We start from the raw sequence: 21,226 nt of genomic DNA on the forward strand, positions 1-21,226 counted from the left end.
TAAACATGGGGAAATAGTTTTACTTTGAGTAATGACACATCCACTCCCAGTCTTTATTCAAGCCTAATTTAATGGTGTCCAGTATGCAAATTAATTCCAATTCAGCAGTCTCTCGTTGGAGTCTGTTTTTGAAGTTTTTTTGTTGTAATATTGCGACTTTTAGGTCTGTAATCGAGTGACCAAAGAGACTGAAGTGTTCTCCGACTGGTTTTTGAATGTTATAATTCTTGACGTCTGATTTGTGTCCATTTATTCTTTTACGTAGAGAGTCTCGACTGTCCGGTTTGGCCAATGTACATGGCAGAGGGGCATTGCCGGCACATGATGGCATATATCACACTGGGAGTGGATATGTCATTACACAAAGTAAAACTATTTCTCCATGTTTATTTTTCCCCCCTATTGCTCCTCATACGTTCTTGTCAACTGCTGGAAATGGAAATGGAAATGAAATCTTGATTATCACTACAAAAGTTTTTTTTTCCTCTCCTGCTGGTAATAGCTCACCTTAACTGATCACTCTCATTATAGTGTGTATGGTAACACCCATTGTTTCATGTTCTTTGTGTATATAAAATCGTCCTACTGTATTTTCCACTGCATGCATCTGATGAAGTGGGCTATAGCCCATGAAAGCTTATAATTCTTGACGTCTGATTTGTGTCCATTTATTCTTTTACGTAGAGACTGTCCGGTTTGGCCAATGTACATGGCAGAGGGGCATTGCTGGCACATGATGGCATATATCACAAGTACTCCTTTTCTTTTTGTGAATGCTGTGTGATTACGTATGGTAATTAAGTATTTAGCAAACAGTGTTGCCTTGAGTTTCATGTTAAAAAATATTAATTCTAGTTACAGTGAAAAAATGCCCATTTAATGATGATTTTATTTTCTTCCACAGACCATAGATTTATCTAACACAGAGCATGAGAGTTACACAGCTTCCATTCATGAACTGCAGTGTGAGAATGAAAGGTTACGAAATAATCTTGGTAAATTGCAGAGTGATTCAGAAACATCAATATTGGCTACTCTGAATAGATATGGAGAAACAAAGCACACTAAGCAAACCCAATTAGAAATGCAAGAAAAGGAAGAGAGGTAAAATTTAAGTTGTAAAGATACATTAATTTTTCCATAAGCATTTCGTAAGCGTCTTTTAAAAGAATCAAATCCTGAAGTCCTTACTCCATTTTTGTTCATTTAAAACTCCCACTACCTCAATAGACATTTAGTCCAATTAGTAAGCAAGTATGGCTGCAGAATTTGGCCAGAATTTAAATTATTAAAACATCTGTTTATTATTTATAGATTATTTTTGTGCTGTTTCTTCTCAAATCAGTAAAAATTTTGAAGATAACAAAGTACATTGGCACCTAATACTGGAGACCCATGGAAGTCAGTGGGAATCTGCAACTGTTTAATATTGCAGAACTGTACCCAATGGATATAAACTCTGGTTTCTGACTTGCAGGCAATATTACAATATAATATCGGAAATCTGATATAATAAGTTTAACAATAAATCAGGACTATAATTATAATTTTAGTGTTGATATCTGCTCTTATACAAAAAATTCTCTTTTTTGTTTGTCCACTGGTTATGGTACAGGAACTCCAGTGTGTGCTAGGGTGCCTAACTGAAGAGAATAGAGGAAATTTGCAAGACAATTTTGGACTACGTCTAATTTTCATATACATTTATATTAATTTTATTATCAAAATATACACAACCATAATTTGTGTTTGTCCCTCAATCTTCCTTGATAATATACTAATAGAAATATTTTATGTTTGTTCTGAGCAATAAAAATTGGCAGTTTATCAGTTTTGTCTTCACCCTGCAGTCACAGAGATAAGTTAGTCAGGAACACATTTTTATGACTCCAGGGGATACATCTAAACTCTGACACTAACCTGTGCATTTTATGTTGTTCAAATATGAGGGGAAATTATGGTTTCATTTACTTATTTAGATGTGTATACACACTAAAAAAGAGCAAATATCCATGTGTTATGGGCACCCAGAACATAACTGAAAAGTATATCTATCTATCTATCTATCAAAATACTGAAACATATCTAAAGTACCAGCAGTATAATTCAATATGGCCCACTACCAGCAAATCAAAGAATTCAAAAGCTTAAATCGCCCTCCAACAATTCCCCACTCTGACATTTCCTCCTCCAATTTTGAATTCTTGTGAAAAGATGAGCTTGATCATGCCTTGATCATCATCAAGTTCAGGCTACTTGGGCCAAAACCTTTCATCCCATTCTGTTTGCCCAACAGAAAAACAAAAATATACATGTAATGGTGGAGCACCCCTTTATGGTCAGGGATTGCTTTACAAGAACCCTCTCCCTATTAGCCCCCTCTTGCAAGCCCCTTTAAGCACTACACACTATCTTAGTTGTGGCTTAAAACACCCCTTTCTGGGTCTGGTTTAATATCAAATAAAGGTCACACAATCCTCACAGTCCTTCATCACAATGAATCCCACACATAAAGTCCATAACTGTAATTTAACAGTTCATACTTAGCTCCTGTTCTTGAGCCACACCCAAAGCTCTTCCTCTGTCAATCTTCTCCACCCAAAGACAGTAATCCTGTCTGGGTGGAGCTCACTCTTTTGGCCCGGGCTTCCCTCTGCATCAGTATCTCCCTTCATCTGACACAGAATGCAATCTATATATTGCCCTCCTCGAGAGAGCTCCTCCTGATTGGCTGGAAGAGAGGCGAGCCCTGCCCCATCATACATTACAGAGCTCCTGATCCTAGGCCATTAAAGGAACTGTGTTCAAGGGTTTTTCCCACCTCATGCAACTCCTAATATCATTTTCTGGGTCCATTTTTCATTCCAACACCTGAAACCAGGTCTTCTGGCCCCTGTATTCTTAAAGGGCTAGTACGCCCTGTTACATTACAGGAATCACATCACCATTAAAATAAAATGTGGCCATCATTAGGATGACAGGATGGCAGCCAAAGGGCAGCCACCATATAGTATTTTGCACAACAATGGACATAGCTGAAAATGCACCAAAGGAAATTCTTTTCTCTTAGAGGGTACCATGGGATTATTATAACTTATTATAGATGTAACGCTTCTGCTAGGTGACATCGACAGCACCAAGGGTCTGTTCCATATCTAGGGGTTTCTCTTAACATTACAAAACCAAATTGTCTCAGGCCTCCATCCAGAAATCTGGAAAAACTAACCACCACCCCTGGGTGCCTCTAAGAGGCAATGTTTCCCCACTTGCAAGCACTGAGTCTGTGGATAACAAAAGAAAACTTTATTAAAAGCAGAGGGATACATGGCATTAACTTGGGAAAGCACCACCACAACAACTCAGAAGTAAGTAAACAATAAGTAAAGTAACTAATTAAAGTACCCTTCCTACAGGATCTTGGGCAGCAGTCCTTTGCCTCAGTTTCCCACCTTGTGATGTGAAAGTCCAATGAATGAATATCCCTTAAACATACCACTTCCTTTTTCCCTCCACTGGACCCCACTGATGATTTGTTGTCTGAGGTTAGTGAAGTGCCACAGTCTAGGGGTGAATTCAGGTGGGACAACCTCCCAGCCCACCGTTGAGGGTTGGCAGAGTGATGCTGCTGACTCTACTCACTGCTGTTGCTGCCACCTCTGTCGCTACTTTCAGTCCTTGCCTCCTCTTGCTTCTTGCCAGCATTGCAGTCACTGGCACTGTTTGCCACTGTCACTCCACCAGTCCATTTGTAATTTCAGCTCTTACTGATTTCACAGGGTAGCAGGCAACTTCACTGATACTGCCTCCTATGCATTATATTTTGTTACAATACTGACCACACCATAAGGGCTAAGGCTAACACCTACCCCATCTTATCAGAAACTTCAGCTCTAGCAATCACATAGAAGAAAGAAGGATTCAGAGTCTGATCAGCTCTGTCTAAACACTGGAGAAGGAAGGTCAAATGGTTTTAGTACCCTTTAAACAAGTCCACACAACCAGATAAAAACACCTGTTCACAGCCATCTCTTTCACTTGGATTTGGCATCACTACCACTCACTTAGCGAGTTAATTTAGAGTGATCCTCCTCAATTAAGGCATATTAAATGTAGTTTTACGGCTCTTTACTCATACCAGAAGTATAATGATATTACATTACCCCTATATCCAAGACTAAAGTGAATTTTAACCCAGACCAGCCAAAATTGATCACTTGGCAAAGCAGGCTGGTCTGCTGATCACCTAGGTAAAGTAGGTGTGTCTTTGAAAATAAGGTCTTCTCCTGAAGTCTTTCCTCCCAATTCATCAACTGATGGCAGGGGAGAACTCATTCAGACAACTACGTTTAGATTGTGATAGCACCTAGGAGCCCCAGTCATGGCTATGCCCCCTTGTGTTAGCATTGTACAAACACAGAACAAAAACATGGTCCTTGCCCCAAAGAGTTTACACTCTAAAGATCTTCAGTGACAGGCAGACCAGACAAGAGCACAGTTTTTAAGGATTCAGCAGAAAACCCACACAAATTAAACTCTATAAAACTCAGTTTATGCATATCAGATGGTTGAAGAGCTGTATTTATATTCCTTGAATTTTGGTCTTAGTGAGTCTGTTTTTTTCTAACTTGAAGCTTAGAGGAAAATTGTGGCTTTGAGTGCTCTGGAATGCTGTGGTATTGGAGCACTTTGTGTATTTTAGAAGGAAGCATGATAACTAAAAAAAAAGGAGTACTTGTGGCACCTTAGAGACTAACAAATTTATTTGAGCCTAAGCTTTCGTGAGCTACAGCTCACTTCATCGGATGCATCCGATGAAGTGAGTTGTAGCTCACGAAAGCTTAGGCTCAAATAAATTTGTTAGTCTCTAAGGTGCCACAAGTACTCCTTTTCTTTTTTGCGAATACAGACTAAAACGGCTGCTATTCTGAAACATGATAACTATGGTTGTCACAATGCCTCCAGGGGCATTGGAGGAGCCTGGTGAGGAAAGATGTGGTCTCCTCTGCCTATATTCTTATATTGACATCAATGAGACTACTCACATACTTACAGTTAAGCAAGTGCTTAAATGCTTTGCTGGATTGAGGCCAGAGTATATAGTGCCATGTGAGATCATAATGAAGAAGTATATTCTCTGTGCAGGTAATGATGTACTTTGTTGAACCCATTTCCATAATTTGTAAGAGGAGTCTTTTTGTGTCTTTTAAATAGTAACTGTTGAATGTAACAGTTGAATTACACCGTTTGTGTACTTCTAGCAAGCAGCACAGACTAAATAGTGCTTTTCCCCCACCAAAAAGCAGCATTTAGCATAAACTGAGATTAACACCATACAGCTAATTATAACCCAAAGAACCAAGGAGAAAGAAACAATCAATTACCAGCCCAACCATTACTGATTTTGTTAGGAGAGTCAAAATCCTACTCACTCTATACAAACAGTCCAATGTCTATACAATCATAGGTTTCAGAGTAGCAGCCGTGTTAGTCTGTATTCGCAAAAAGAAAAGGAGTACCGGTGGCACCTTAGAGACTAACAAATTTATTAGAGCATAAGCTTTCGTGAGCTACAGCTCACTTCATCGGATGCATCCGATGAAGTGAGCTGTAGCTCCCGAAAGCTTATGCTCTAATAAATTTGTTAGTCTCTAAGGTGCCACCGGTACTCCTTTTCTTTATACAATCATAAACTCTTACTGGGGAAGTTAAGTGTCTATATGTTGCAAAGTTCATTCATTGATTAAATCCTCATATTCGTATTATTTTATTATCTTTTCACTTTCTCTATAACTTTTCTCATGTGATGAAGTAACAGCATAGTTTGAAAATATAACATTTTTGAGTCTGTATGTGACTCATCTCTGCCAAATAGAAACTATTGTGTTGTTTCATTGTCCTGTAAAGGACTCTTTGTACTGGTATCCTTTTCTTCAACTGTGTGGCTCAAATAACGGTAGCAAGATCTGAAGTGAATGACTAGTAAACATATGAAGCTTGTCGTGGTCTTATCTTAGTTTACTGTTAGTATCAGTTTTGCTTTTGGCTATTCTTATTAAAAACTGTATTGATAGTCATAAATATTACATTTTGTAACAGGGGCCCAGCTCCATCCTTGTCCCCTGCAGAAATCAGACAGACTCCACTCGGTGTGCTCTTAGTGACACTTTATTTCTACTTCTTTTCACCAATATCACCACAGACCCCCGTGCTCCCACCTATTTACAATCTTTGCTGGGCTTTTATGGTCACTGAGATCTTCCTACTCTGGGACTACTGCATTGCGAGGCTCAGCTAGCCCTGTTTCTCCCTCTCTTTCTCCCCACTACTCACCTCCCCCTCTTCTTGTACTTCCTTCCTGTGCCTCTTTTATCAGGGGCCAACTGAATGTTTACCCCCACCCAGCCCATGACCCTGATTACATAATTAGTCCCATTCAGTTTTTCCTGGGACACTAATTAGCCTCCAAGTGATCAGAGTATAGGCTTACCTACTTACTCCCTAAAGAAAGACTTTCTTAGGACTTTCTTACTCCTGTTTCAGAGTAGCAGCCATCTTAGTCTGTATCCACAAAAAGAACAGGAGTACTTGTGGCACCTTAGAGACTAACAAATTTATTTGTTAAATAAATATGGGTGTTTTGCAGTTGGAGAGCTATAGATTATTTTAATATTTTATATCCAGGTCCTGCACAATACTGCTAGCTACTTGGTACAGTAATGTACGTTGACATATGAATCATACAGCATAGTAAAAAAACAGGAGTACTTGTGACACCTTAGAGAATAACAGATTTATTTGAGCATAAGTTTTTGTAGGCTACAGCCCACTTCATCAGATGCATGCAGTGGAAAATACAGTACGATTTTATATACACAGAGAACATGAAACAATGGTTTTTACCATACACACTGTAACGAGAATGATCCGTTAAGGTGAGTTATTACCAGCAGGGGAGGGGAACCATTTTGTAGTGATAATCAACTGGAAATGGTCCATCTTGATTATCACTACAAAAGGTTTTTTTTTTTCTCTCCTGCTGGTAATAGCTCACCTTACCATACACACAATAACAAGAGTGATCAGTTAACACCCATTGTTTCTTGTTCTCTGTGTATATAAAATCATCCTACTGTATTTTCCACTACATGCATCCTATGAAGTGGGCTGTAGCTCTCGAAAGCTTATGCTCAAATTTGTTAGTCTCTAAGGTGGCACAAGTACTCCTGTTTTTTTACTATGCTGTATGATTCATATGTCAACGTACATTACTGTACCAAGTAGCTAGCAGTATTGTGCAGGACCTGGATATAAAATATTAAAATAATCTATAGCTCTCCAACTGCAAAACACCCATATTTATAAGGCAAATAAAGGTCATGTTAACAACAATTCTCTCCTTTCCCACACCTCACACAATTCTTCATCCCCTCAAACATTTAGAAAGGTTTAGATCTCTGCTGAGATCCTTTACATATCATACACTAATGTTTTACTCTTCTTTCATTAAAATCATAATGCAAGACATTGGTTGGGGAGTATCAGAGTTGCTAAACTACTTTTGAATTTATTCTAAGATATTAATATGAATACAAATTTTGCATGAAACATTTTACATACATTTTTGTTTTTTCTAAAAGACAGCCTTTTACAAATGCAATATACTGTAAACATTTATTAGTAATGGAGACTGACAATATTCTAGTAGTTTTCCATTAAGTAGCTATTCTAGACAAAATCAGTGGACCTGATTTTGACAACAATCATACCAGTATAAACCAGGAATAAAACCTTAAAGTCAATGGAGTTAGGGTGGTGGAAAACCAGTATGAGTAAAATCAGAATCTGACCTAATAGGAATTTATTTAAATTAGGTCTGCCAATTAATCACAGTTAACTCAATTGATTAATACAAAACAAATTAACTAGATTTTAAAAATTAGTTGTAATTAATCAGTTTTAATCACACTGTTAAACAAGAATAGAATACCAATTTAAATTTTATTAAAAATATTTTGGATGTTTTTCTACATTTTCAAATATACTGATTTTATTTACAACACCTCACATACCTATCACACACAGTGCTCACTTTATATTATTTTGATTACAAATATTTGCACTATAATAAAGATAAATAAAAGAAATAGTATTTTTCAGTTCACCTGAGACAAGTACTATAGTGCAATCTCTTTATCATGAAATAATCACAGGTTTCAGAGTAGCAGCCGTGTTAGTCTGTATTCGCAAAAAGAAAAGGAGTACTGGTGGCACCTTAGAGACTAACAAATTTATTAGAGCATAAGCTTTCGTGAGCTACAGCTCACTTCATCGGATGCATTTGGTGGAAAAAACAGAGGAGAGATTTATATACACACACACAGAGAACATGAAACAATGGGTTTATCATACACACTGTAAGGAGAGTGATCACTTAAGATAAGCTATCACCAGCAGCAGGGGGGGGAAAGGAGGAAAACCTTTCATGGTGACAAGCAAGGTAGGCTAATTCCAGCAGTTAACAAGAATGTCAGAGGAACAGTGGGGGGTGGGGTGGGAGGGAGAAATACCATGGGGAAATAGTTTTACTTTGTGTAATGACTCATCCATTCCCAGTCTCTATTCAAGCCTAAGTTAATTGTATCCAGTTTGCAAATTAATTCCAATTCAGCAGTCTCTCGTTGGAGTCTGTTTTTGAAGCTTTTTTGTTGAAGTATAGCCACTCTAAGATCTGTGATCGAGTGACCAGAGAGATTGAAGTGTTCTCCAACTGGTTTTTGAATGTTATAATTCTTGACGTCTGATTTGTGTCCATTCATTCTTTTACGTAGAGACTGTCCAGTTTGGCCAATGTACATGGCAGAGGGGCATTGCTGGCACATGATGGCATATATCACATTGGTAGATGCGCAGGTGAACGAGCCTCTGATAGTGTGGCTGATGTGATTAGGCCCTATGATGGTATCCCCTGAATAGATATGTGGACAGAGTTGGCAACGGGCTTTGTTGCAAGGATAGGTTCCTGGGTTAGTGGTTCTGTTGTGTGGTGTGTGGTTGCTGGTGAGTATTTGCTTCAGATTGGGGGGCTGTCTGTAAGCAAGGACTGGCCTGTCTCCCAAGATCTGTGAGAGTGATGGGTCATCCCTCAGGATAGGTTGTAGATCCTTGATGATGCGTTGGAGAGGTTTTAGTTGGGGGCTGAAGGTGATGGCTAGTGGCGTTCTGTTGTTTTCTTTGTTGGGCCTGTCCTGTAGTAGGTGACTTCTGGGTACTCTTCTGGCTCTGTCAATCTGTTTCTTCACTTCAGCAGGTGGGTATTGTAGTTGTAGGAATGCATGATAGAGATCTTGTAGGTGTTTGTCTCTGTCTGAGGGGTTGGAGCAAATGCGGTTATATCGTAGCGCTTGGCTGTAGACAATGGATCTAGTGGTATGATCTGGATGAAAGCTAGAGGCATGTAGGTAGGAATAGCTGTCAGTAGGTTTCCGATATAGGGTGGTGGTTATGTGACCATCGCTTATTAGCACCGTAGTGTCCAGGAAGTGGATCTCTTGTGTGGACTGGTCCAGGCTGAGGTTGATGGTGGGATGGAAATTGTTGAAATCATGGTGGAATTCCTCAAGAGCTTCTTTTCCATGGGTCCAGATGATGAAGATGTCATCAATGTAGCGCAAGTAGAGTAGGGGCATTAGGGGACGAGAGCTGAGGAAGCGTTGTTCTAAGTCAGCCATAAAAATGTTGGCATACTGTGGGGCCATGCGGGTACCCATCGCAGTGCCGCTGATTTGAAGGTATACATTGTCACCAAATGTGAAATAGTTATGGGTCAGGACAAAGTCACAAAGTTCAGCCACCAGGTTAGCCATGACAGTATCGGGGATACTGTTCCTGATGGCTCGTAGTCCATCTTTGTGTGGAATGTTGGTGTAGAGGGCTTCTACATCCATAGTGGCTAGGATGGTGTTTTTAGGAAGATCACCAGTGGACTGTAGTTTCCTCAGGAAATCGGTGGTGTCTCGAAGATAGCTGGGAGTGCTGATAACGAAGGGCCTGAGGAGGGAGTCTACGTAGCCAGACAATCCTGCTGTCAGGGTGCCAATGCCTGAGATGATGGGGCGTCCAGGATTTCCAGGTTTATGGATCTTGGGTAGCAGATAGAATACCCCAGGTCGGGGCTCCAGGGGTGTGTCTGTGCGGATTTGTTCTTGTGCTTTTTCAGGGAGTTTCTTGAGCAAATGCTGTAGTTTCTTTTGGTAACTCTCAGTGGGATCAGAGGGTAATGGCTTGTAGAAAGTGGTGTTGGAGAGCTGCCTAGTAGCCTCTTGTTCATACTCCGACCTATTCATGATGACGACAGCACCTCCTTTGTCAGCCTTTTTGATTATGATGTCAGAGTTGTTTCTGAGGCTGTGGATGGCACTGTGTTCTGCATGGCTGAGGTTATGGGGTAAGCGATGCTGCTTTTCCACAATTTCAGCTCGTGCACGTCGGCGGAAGCAGTCTATGTAGAAATCCAGGCTGCTGTTTCGACCTTCAGGAGGAGTCCACCCAGAATCCTTCTTTTTAGTGATCACTCTCCTTACAGTGTGTATGATAAACCCATTGTTTCATGTTCTCTGTGTGTGTGTATATAAATCTCTCCTCTGTTTTTTCCACCAAATGCATCCGATGAAGTGAGCTGTAGCTCACGAAAGCTTATGCTCTAATAAATTTGTTAGTCTCTAAGGTGCCACCAGTACTCCTTTTCTTTTTATCATGAAAGTGCAACTTACAAATGTAGAATTATTATTTTGCTTTATTTTTAGTGATTATGTAAAAAACCTTTAGAGCCTACAAGTCCACTCAGTCCTACTTCTTGTTCAGCCAGTCACTAAGACAAACAAGTTTGTTTACATTTGCGAGAGAAATGCTCCCCACTTCTTATTTTCAGTATAGATATTTAACTCCTTACATATTATCCATGCATACATTTTGCAATGTGTAGGACACAGGCTTTCAGTAGAGATGTTACGTGAAACCTTTTGACAAACTATTATTTAGAGACCAGACCCAGGGAATCACTGTAACTCTGTGCCCTCTACCAGTGGGCACCACAAAGTTAGTGAGTCAAAGGCACATTTACATGAGCTCTCTGGCTCCCTTCACATACACATAACTCCTGTGCGATGTCAGGTTTTATTACTATTACATTGCCAGACGTGCCCATGGCAGAGCTCAAAAGGCCTCCGAACTTTTTTGCTGCATAAATTCCTTTGTTACACAATGTCAGTTATGGAATTAAACTCTAGTTATGCATGGATGGGTTTCTTTAGTGTCATAATCATATCAATAGTTTCACAATAAATCAACATAAATTACCTTTTATCTTACTTTTTTTTGCATTTGATAATATCAATTACCCCATTCAGTACATCTGAGTCAAATTGTTACCCCTTTCTGGATGACTGTAGGAATTTGATAAGAAATAATGCCCTAGAAATTTCCTACTAGTGTTCTGTATCGTTTAGATATACAAAAAGCTGAATATAGCATATTTTAATTGATTTTTTAAACCTTGTTTTGTATTCTGTTTGTATTATTCTTTTGCTATTCATTTTGCAAAATAGTACAGGCTATATTAATACTGCCTGATTTAAAAAAAACATAGTGGGGGATATACAAACCAACATGAGAGGTAAACTGCTCTGCAGGAGATTATCTTAATAAGCAGTTAGAACTACAACTCCTGCTGCAGAGCCTTGCGTCCTGCCAGTTTCATTTGTTGGAAGTTTCATTAAATGCATTTTAATGTCTTGTCTGATTTTGGTGTTCTTCAATGACCTGATTTTTAAAAGAAACAGCATTTCAGATGTCCTGAATAAATTATCACGTTAAACTCCGTTAAGGGGAAAATAGTGAGAGATGCAAGGATATTGTGTATTCAGACTCAGAAAAAAAGCATATTGTAGATATATCTATAGTTCTCAATTCATTTTAGCCAGCGAAGAACTAAATTACCCCAAAATATATAATAAACATTCAATTGAAAATTAAAAGAAAATTAAAATAATTAATTAAAAGAAAAATAAACTACTTACTAACATACTTTATGCAGTATAGCAAAGTAAAAATGAATTGAAAGATAAAAGTTGTGATTTTACCAATCTGAAGAACTTGCGCAACAGCAAAATTCCAGGAAGTAAAGATTTGAATAATTTGCAGGCACAGATTTTATAAGGTTTAGGTTTTCTGAACCTGTATATTTAATTCTTGGCTATTTCTACTTTCTAAAAGTTATTCTAGTGCAATATAATAATAAATATGTCTAATTATCTTCTTATATTCTTCAGCCTAAAATTTTCTTTTCAAAGTGAATGTATTGTTGCTATTTTTAATCATAACATTTATGATATATTGTTTCTGGTTGCACCAACCGTATGCTAGGCACTGTACACATAAACGGAGCTATGGTTATTTCCTAAAAGACTTTAAATATATTTAGAATTTTATTTTTTTACTTGTTGCTCAGGAGAATCTTAGTGTTAGAGGCAATGGAAGAACCCAGGTACTTTATAGAACTTTTATTTTATAACCATCTGAGAACTGTTTAATGTTATTCCAAACTGTGAGTGCTGATCTTTCTCTCATAATGGAAATCTAAAAAATACCTGTGAATAAAATATAACTTTAATTCTAATTAGCATTGCTAAGCACTTCAAAGTAAGACTCTCCCAAATCTTTGCTAAAACTTAGATATATACGTACAGAGTTTCCCTTCATCCATTAATCTTGTAATTTGATCAAAAACCAGTCCAATTTTTCTGGCATGATTTGTTGTTTATGCTTCCATTACCCTTAACCTAGGTGGGGACCAACTAATTGTTTCTTAATTTTATTAGGGATTAAAGTTAGATTTAATGGATGGTGATTGCCAGGATCCGTTTGTTTGTTTATTTTGTAGAAGATGAAGACTGCTCACAAACACACCACTATTCTATACTATTCAACATTATTATAATGTAATTCGGGATACTTTGAGTAAGAAATGTGTTCCACTTTTTATAAGATACTTAAATATTGGGTCAGAGAGAGAAAAACGCTATAGCCCAGTGAGTGGGGTAGTCACCTGGGAGACCCAGGTTCCAGTCCCTTGCTCCAATCAATATTTTAGTATTTTATACAAAGTGGAACAGCTTCAATAGGAGAGAGAGAGAGCGAGCAAAGCTCACTGCTAAATATCCTATAGCCTGGTGGTTAGGGAACTTACCTCCGAAGAGGAAGATCTGGCTTTCAGGTCTCTGCTTCAAATCAGGCAGAATGGGTACTTGAATCTGTGTCTCCCATTTTCTAGATGAGTGCACTAACCATTTGGATTTTAGGAAATAAAGAGGATAGCTTCTCCTCAGGTCTGTGGAGAAAGGTCTGATCTGACTTAGGCACCTAACTCCAGGAAAGGGCTCATGGTTGTGAATCCTGAGTGCACATGGGCACTTCCCTCCAGCCCAAAGTTAAGTGACTAACTCCAGTGTTGAGCTGCCAAAATCTTAACAACCGGTTCCCTCCTCACCCCACAAGGGGGTCATGACCCACCCCCAGCCCCTGGGATTCCTGCCCCATCCAACTCCCCACGTTCCTTGATGCCCCACCCCCAGGACCCATGCCCCATCCATCCTCCTCCCCTGTCTCCCCCCAGAACCAGGCAGGAGGGTCTCGTGGGCTACCATAGTGGGTGCCCACACTGCCCCAAGAGCCAGAGGGACCTGCCAGGGGGCGAGATGGGGAGTGCCAGCCTTGCTTACCTAGGGCAGCTCCCAGGAAGCATCTGGCAGGTCCCTCTGATTCCTAGGGGCAGGGTAGTGTAGCTGTGGGGGAGCAGGGGGAGCAGCCACTCCCACCACTGATCACATCAAAAGTGGCGCCTTAGGCGCCGACTCTGTGGGTGCTCCAGGGTTGGATCACCCACGGGGAAAATTTGCTGGGTGCAGAGCACCCACCGGCAGCTTCCCACCCCACACCCAGCCCCAGCTCACCTCCCCTCCACGTCCTCCCCTGAATGCACCTCCCCGCTCTGCTTCTCCGACCCCGGCTTCCCGCGAATTAGCTGTTCGTGCGGGAAGCCTGGGAGTGCTGAAAAGCAAGCGGCGGCTTTGTGCTCAGGCCCAGGGAGGTGGAGGCAACCTGGGGTGGGGAGCAGTTCCCCTGCGCCCGCCCCAGGTTACCTGCTGCGGCATGGGCAGCCCTCCTCCCGCCCCCCCGCCCCAGCTAACCTCCGATCTGCCTCCGCCTCCCTGGGCCTGAGCGCGAAGCCGCCACTTGCTTCTCAGCCCTCCCAGGCTGATTCGCAGGAAGCCGGAGTGGGCAGTGGAGAAGCAGAGTGGGGTGGCGCATTCAGGGGAGGAGGCGGAGGTGAGGTGAGCTGGGGCTAGGGCCGAGCGGGGAGCTGCTGGTGGGTGCTCTGCACCCACCAAATTTTCCCTGTGGGCGCTCCAGCCCCGGAGCACCCACGGAGTCGGCGCTTAAGGCATCACTTTTGGCCAGTTGTTAAATTTAGAAGCCCTTTTAGAACCGGGTGTCCCATGAGGTCCCTGTTCTAGCGAACCGGTGAGAACGGGCTCCAGCTCACCACTGACTAATTCCCTTTGAGGAATAGGGTTTAGCCCACACCCCTCACATTGACATTTCCTACTGGCTAGCTTAGGCGGCTCCCTGCTCAGCCTGCTGGTTTATGTAAATCCTTTTTTTAGATGCCTAATTCTTCCCACGCATTTATGGTAGCTTGTGCACATAACTCAGGGCTGTGGATTCCACTAGGTGTCAGGATGCCTAAAAGTTAGATATTGTGGGTATATCTATACTGCAATAAAAGACCCATGACACCGAGTCTTAGAGTCCAGGTCAATTTACTCAGGCTTGCAGGGTTTGGGTTGCAGAGCTAAAAATAGCAGTATAGGCATTCTGACTTGGGCTAGAGCCCAGGCTCTGAAACCCCGCAAGGTGGTAGGGTCTCAGAGCCTGGGCTCCAGTCCAAGCAGGGATGTCCTACACTGCTATTTTTAGCCTCTCAGCCAAAGTCCCGTGAACCCAAGTCAATTGACCCAGGCTCTGAGAATTGGTGCCCCAGATTTTTCTTTGCAGTAAAGATATACCCTGTAATGCTGAGTCTAAGTTCCTATTGTGCATCTAGAGCTTAGGAGACTAAGGGCCATATTTTCAAAAGTATTTAGGAACTTAAAGATGCAGATAGCCCTCTAGGACCATATTTTCAAAGGTATTTAGACACATGAAGTTCCAGATAGACCTAAGAACAGCCATCCTGAATCAGACCAAAGGTCCATCTAGCCCAGTATAATGTTTCTGACAATGACCAGTACCACAGCTTTATTAGGGGAATGTACAGAACAAGGCAATTTTGGAGAGACCCACCCCTGTCTTTTCCTCCCAGATTCTGGCAGTCGGAAGTTTAGGGTTGCCCCAAGCATGCAGACTGTGACAGGCCTTGGTTGGCCAGGCAGCCTAGTGGTTAGATCACAGGGCTCTCAGCCCCCTGGTGGGCTGAGTAGTCTTAGTCCTTAAGGCTGAGTGGGTGGTAGGGGGATCTGGGCCCTTCCTCTTCACCAGGTCCCAGCTCAGGGCCTGTGTATATCAACCCCTAAACAGTTGGTGTCTCTCCTGGGGGGGAGTCAGAACCTGCTGTCCTGGGCTAATTCCTACAAGTGCCCCCCAACCCCGGCTACTCTCTGCCATCCCAGGAAAAGAAGTTGGCATTCAGATGGGCTCTTCTAGTCCAGTATTGAATGCGGAAAGAAAAGGTCTAGGGGGAGAGGTACCACCTCATAATTCAGGGGTTCATATTCTTCATGGCATGTAGCCATTGGAGAGGGGCATGGTTGGTGACTAGAGTGAAGTGAGTGCCCAGAAAGTAATTGGAGTTCTTACTTCATGGGCAAGAGGGTAAGGGTTTTCCCTGACCTTAACTCCCGGTTCCATCTGAATATTGAGGGTTATCAGGTGGCATCAGGGTTCCCTCCCCACTCTGAACTCTAGGGTACAGACGTGGGGACCCGCATGAAAGACCCCCTAAGCTTATTTCTATCAGCTTAGGTTAAAAACTCCCCAAGGCACAAATTCTCCCTTGTACCTTGGATTAGGTAATGCTGCCACCACCAAGTGATTTAGACAAACTCAGGGAATGGATCACTTGGAGTTCCTACTCCCCCTAATATCCCCCAAGCCCCCGCACCCCCATTCCTGGGGAGGCTTGAGAATAAACAATATGAGCACAGACCAACCTTGGATTTTTTAGGACATCAAAATCAGATTCTAAAAGAAACAGAACTTTATTAGAAAGAAAAATGGTAGAAGAAGCATCTCTGTAAAATTAGAATGGAAGATAATCTTACAGGGCAATCAGATTCAAAAACACAGAGGATTTCCCTCTGGGCCAAACTTTAAAGTTACAAAAAGAAAAACCAGGAATACACCTTCCTCTCAGCACAGAGAAAATCATAAGTCAAAACAAAAATAAGCTAACGCATTCCCTTGCTAGTACTTACTAATTCTAATGGAGTTGGACTGCTTGCTTCTTTCATCTGTGTCCAGCAAGCATACAGAACAGACAGACCAACCCCCCCCCAGATTTGAAAGTATCTTGTCCCCTTATTGGTCCTTTTGGTCAGGTGCCAGCCAGGTTACCTGAGCTTCTTAACCCTTTACCGGTAAAAGGATTTTGTGCCTCTGGCCAGGAGGGATTTTATAGTACTGTGTACAGGAAGGTTGTTTCCCTTCCCTTTATATTTATGACAGATGGGTTCACCCCGATTGGGCAGCAAATACTGAGGAGAAGGTGGTGATCAGTTGCTTTTTTAGTGTTCTGTTAAAGCGCTGCAGCTGGCCATCCATTTGGGGATAGTATACAGATGTCTTTAGGGTCTTGATTTTCAGTAAATGGCAAAATTGCTTCATCAGGTTTGTTCCTTGATCTATTAAGATCTCCCGTAGCATCCCAACTCAAGTGAAGATTTTCATAAGTTCTGTGGCAACAGTTTTGGCGTTCATGGAGCATCCGGGTACCGGGTTGCGTAGACTACAACTAAAATTAACTGTTATCCTGTAGCGCTCTTCTCCAGTGGACCGACTATGTTGATTCTAATCCACCCAAAGAATACGCTTATAAGTGGGAGGTGAATCAAGGAAGCTTTCTCGGTTGGTTGAGATGCAGTGATCTGACACTTCATGTACGAGGCACAGAAATTCAACACATCTTTGTAGACTCCAGGCCAAAAAAACAGGCCAGAATCCAGGCTAGTGCCCTTCAAAGGCGCACAGTGAAGGGTATCACAAGAGCCAGTTGCATAAACTCCTTCCAGTAGGGTCAGGGCACCAAAAGCTGATTCCAAACCTCTTCAGTCTCTCAGTCTTTCTCTGTGTGATGTAGATGGTGGTCCTGAATCTCAAAGTGTGGGAACAGTCCCATTTGATGGGATTCGACAGATTCCCCATTCATTGCTGTCACCTGGGTGTATGCTCAGCTCATTGTATTGTCTCCCCATTACTCTTCCACAAAGTTGGAGAACTGAGTCAGAATCTCTGACTCAGGTAATAGAGGGGGCTCCTCATCTGGTTGGGACAGGGTCTGGTCTTGCTGGGTTGGCTCTGAAGAATAGGAAGTCCCCTCACCAGCAGATATAGCATGGCAGGGCTAGCTGAACCCAAAGGTTTTCTTTAACCTTTGCTATGCCGGCTGGTAGTTTCTCAGCTTCATCACAGGGACCTATACTGAAACTATCCTCCATGAATGTATCTAAGTCTTTTTTGAACATAGTTACACTGTTGGCCATCACTTTTGGCAGTGAGTTCCACAGATACTGTCTGAAAAAGTATTTCTTCTTGTTTGTATTAAACCTGCTCCCTTTTAATTTCATCAGGGAATTCCAGTTTTTGTATTGTGGGAAACGGGTGCTGAGAGCCACTGAACTAAACAAACTCTGTATATGATGGGAATCATTTCAAGCCAGGAAATGCGGTAGCACCCCCAGTACTCTTATTTCTAGCACTTATGGTGGTAAAGGGTAAATAGCACTTCTCTATTCACTTTTTCCATACCAATCATGATTTTATTGACCTCTAGCATATCCTCCCTTTCTTAATCAACTCTTTTCTATGCTGAACATCCCTAATAGAATCTCTACGGATCGTAATTCCATGCTCTAATAAGAATATAACAGTATGGATCTATTATCAACCACCTGACCAGGACAGTGATAGAGAACTCAATAATAGTGGGAGATTTCAATTATCCCCATATTGACTGGGTACATGTCACCTCAGGACGAAATGCAGAGACAAAATTTCTCAATATTTTAAATGACTGCTTCTCGGAGGAGCTGGTACAGGAACCCACAAGGAGAGAGGCAACTCTTGATCTAGTCCTGAGTGGAGCGCAGGATCTGGTCCAAGAGGTAACTATAACAGGCCTGCTTGGAAATAGTAACCATAATACAATAACATTTAACATTCCTGTGATGGGAAGAACACCTCAACAGCCCAACACTGTGGCATTTAATTTCAGAAAGGGGAAGTCTGCAAAAATGAGGAGGTTAGTTAAACAGAAATTAAAAGGTACAGTGCCTAGAGTAAAAAGAAGAGGACGACTTGTGACACCTTAGAGACTAACAAATTTATTTGAGCATAAGCTTAAATTTATTAAGCATAAGCTTTCATGAGCTACAGCTCACTTCATCAGATGCATTATGCTCAAATAAATTTGTTAGTCTCTAAGGTGCCACAAGTCCTTCTTTTTTTTTTGCGGATACAAACTAACACAGCTGCTACTCTGAAACCAGTGGCTAGAGTGAGATCCCTGCAAGCTGCATGGACACTTTTCAAAGACACCATAATAGAGGCTCAACTTAAATGTATACCCCAAATTAAAAAACACAGTAAAAGAACTAAAAAAGAGCCACCGTGGCTTAACAACCATGTAAAAGAAGCAGTGAGAGATAAAAAGGCATATTTTAAAAAGTGGAAGTCAAATCCTAGTGAGGTAAATAGAAAGGAGCATAAACACTGCCAAATTAAATGTAAAAATGTAATAAGAAAAGCCAAAAAGGAGTTTGAAGAACAGCTAGCCAAAAACTCAAAAGGTAATAACAAAATGTTTTTTAAGTACATCAGAAGCAGGACTCCTGCTAAACAACCAGTGAGGCCCCTGGACGATCGAGATACAAAAGGAGCATTTAAAGACGATAAAGTCATCGCGGAGAAACTAAAAATTCTTTGCTTCAGTCTTCACGGCTGAGAATGTTACAGAGATTCCCAAACCTGAGCCATCTTTTGTAGGTGACAAATCTGAGGAATTGTCACAGATTGAAGTGTCACTAGAGGAGGTTTTGGAATTAATTGAGAAACTTAACAGTAACAAGTCACCGGGACCAGATGGCATTCACCCAAGAGTTCTGAAAGAACTCAAATGTGAAATTGCGGAACCATTAACAGTGGTTTGTAACCTGTCCTTTAAATCAGCTACTGTACCCAATGACTGGAAGATAGCTAATGTAATGCTCTAGAGGTGATCCTGGCAATTACAGACCCGTAAGTCTAATGTCAGTAGCAGGCAAATTAGTTGAAACAATAGTAAAGAATAAAATTGTCAGACACATAGAAGAACATAAATTGTTGGGCAAAAGTCAACATGGTTTCTGTAAAGGGAGATCATGTCTTACTAATCTATTAGAGTTCTCTGAGGAGATCAACAAACATGTGGACAAGGGGGATCCAATGGACATAATGTACTTAGATTTCCAGAAAGCCTTTGACAAAATCCCTCACCAAAGGCTTTACGTTAATTAAGTTGTCATGGGATAAGAGGGAAGATCCTTTCATGGATTGAGAACTGGTTAAAAGACAGGGAACAAAGGGTAGGAATAAATGGTAAATTTTCAGAATGGAGAGGGTTAACTAGTGGTGTTCCCCAAGGGTCAGTCCTAGAACCAATCCTATTCAACTTATTCATAAATGATCTAGAGAAAGGGGTAAACAGTGAGGTGGCAAAGTTTGCAGATGATACTAAACTGCTCAAGATAGTCAAGACCAAAGCAGACTGTGAAGAACTTCAAAAAGATCTCACAAAACTAAGTGATTGGGCAACAAAATGGCAAATGAAATGTAATGTGGATAAATATAAAGTAATGCACATTGGAAAAAATAGCCCCAACGATACATACAATATGATGGGGACTAATTTAGCTACAACTAATCAAGAGAAGGATCTTGGAGTCATCGTGGATAGTTTTCTGAAGACGTCCACACCATGTGCAGCAGCAGTCAAAAAAGCAAACAGGATGTTAGGAATCATTTAAAAAGAGATAGAGAATAAGACAGAGACTATCTTATTGCCCTTATATAAATCCATAGTATGCCCACATCTTGAATACTGAGTACAGATGTGGTCCCCTCATCTCAAAAAAGATATACTGACATTAGAAAAGATTCAGAAAAGGGCAACAAATGATTGGGGTTTGGAACAGGTCCCATATGAAGAGAGATTAAAGAGGCTAGGACTTTTCAGCTTGGAAAAGAGGAGACTAAGGGGGGATATGATAGAGTTATATAAAATCATGAGTGGTGTGGAGAAAGTGAATAAGGAAAAGTTATTTACTTGTTCCCATAATATAAGAACTAGGGTCCACCAAATTAAATTAATGGGTAGCAGGTTTTAAACAAATAAAAGGAAGTTCTTCTTCACTCAGCGCACAGTTAACCTGTGGAACTCCTTGCCTGAGGAGGTTGTGAAGGCTAGGACTATAACAGGGTTTAAAAGAGAACTGGATAAATTCATGGAGGTTAAGTCCATTAATGGCTATTAGCCAGGATGGGCAAGGAATGGTGTCCCTAGCCTCTGTTTGTCAGAGGGTGGAGATGGATGGCAGGAGAGAGATCACTTGATCATTACCTGTTAGGTTCACTCCCTCTGGGGCACCTGGCATTGGCCACTGTTGGTAGACAGGATCCTGGGCTGGATGGACCTTTGGTCTGACCCAGTATGGCCATTCTTTATGTTCTTAATCTTTTTAGTCTCTCCTCTTATGGAAGCCATGCCATATCCTTGACCATCATTGTGGCCCTTCTCTGAACACTTTCCAGTTCACACATCCTTTTTGATATGGGGTGACCAAAACTGTACACAGTATTTAAGGTCATGTTAATGGGCACTATAGGGACAGAAATCAAAATTGAAGAAGAGAAACTGGAG

The 21,226-nt window shown here is 41.2% G+C and overlaps 1 protein-coding gene across 1 annotated transcript in view; it reads left to right on the forward strand.

Annotated features, from left to right (window-relative positions):
• The window catches only part of DEUP1 (deuterosome assembly protein 1), a 58,574-nt gene that overhangs the window by 24,542 nt on the left and 12,806 nt on the right, over positions 1–21,226 (forward strand). The window contains exon 10 of the mRNA XM_043503942.1: positions 905–1,104. Within this exon, the coding sequence (XP_043359877.1) occupies positions 905–1,104 (200 nt within the window). The remainder of the gene's footprint in view (positions 1–904; positions 1,105–21,226) is intronic.

This window comes from Dermochelys coriacea, chromosome 1 (genome assembly GCF_009764565.3).
Source record: "Dermochelys coriacea isolate rDerCor1 chromosome 1, rDerCor1.pri.v4, whole genome shotgun sequence".
NCBI classification, from domain to species: domain Eukaryota; kingdom Metazoa; phylum Chordata; order Testudines; family Dermochelyidae; genus Dermochelys; species Dermochelys coriacea.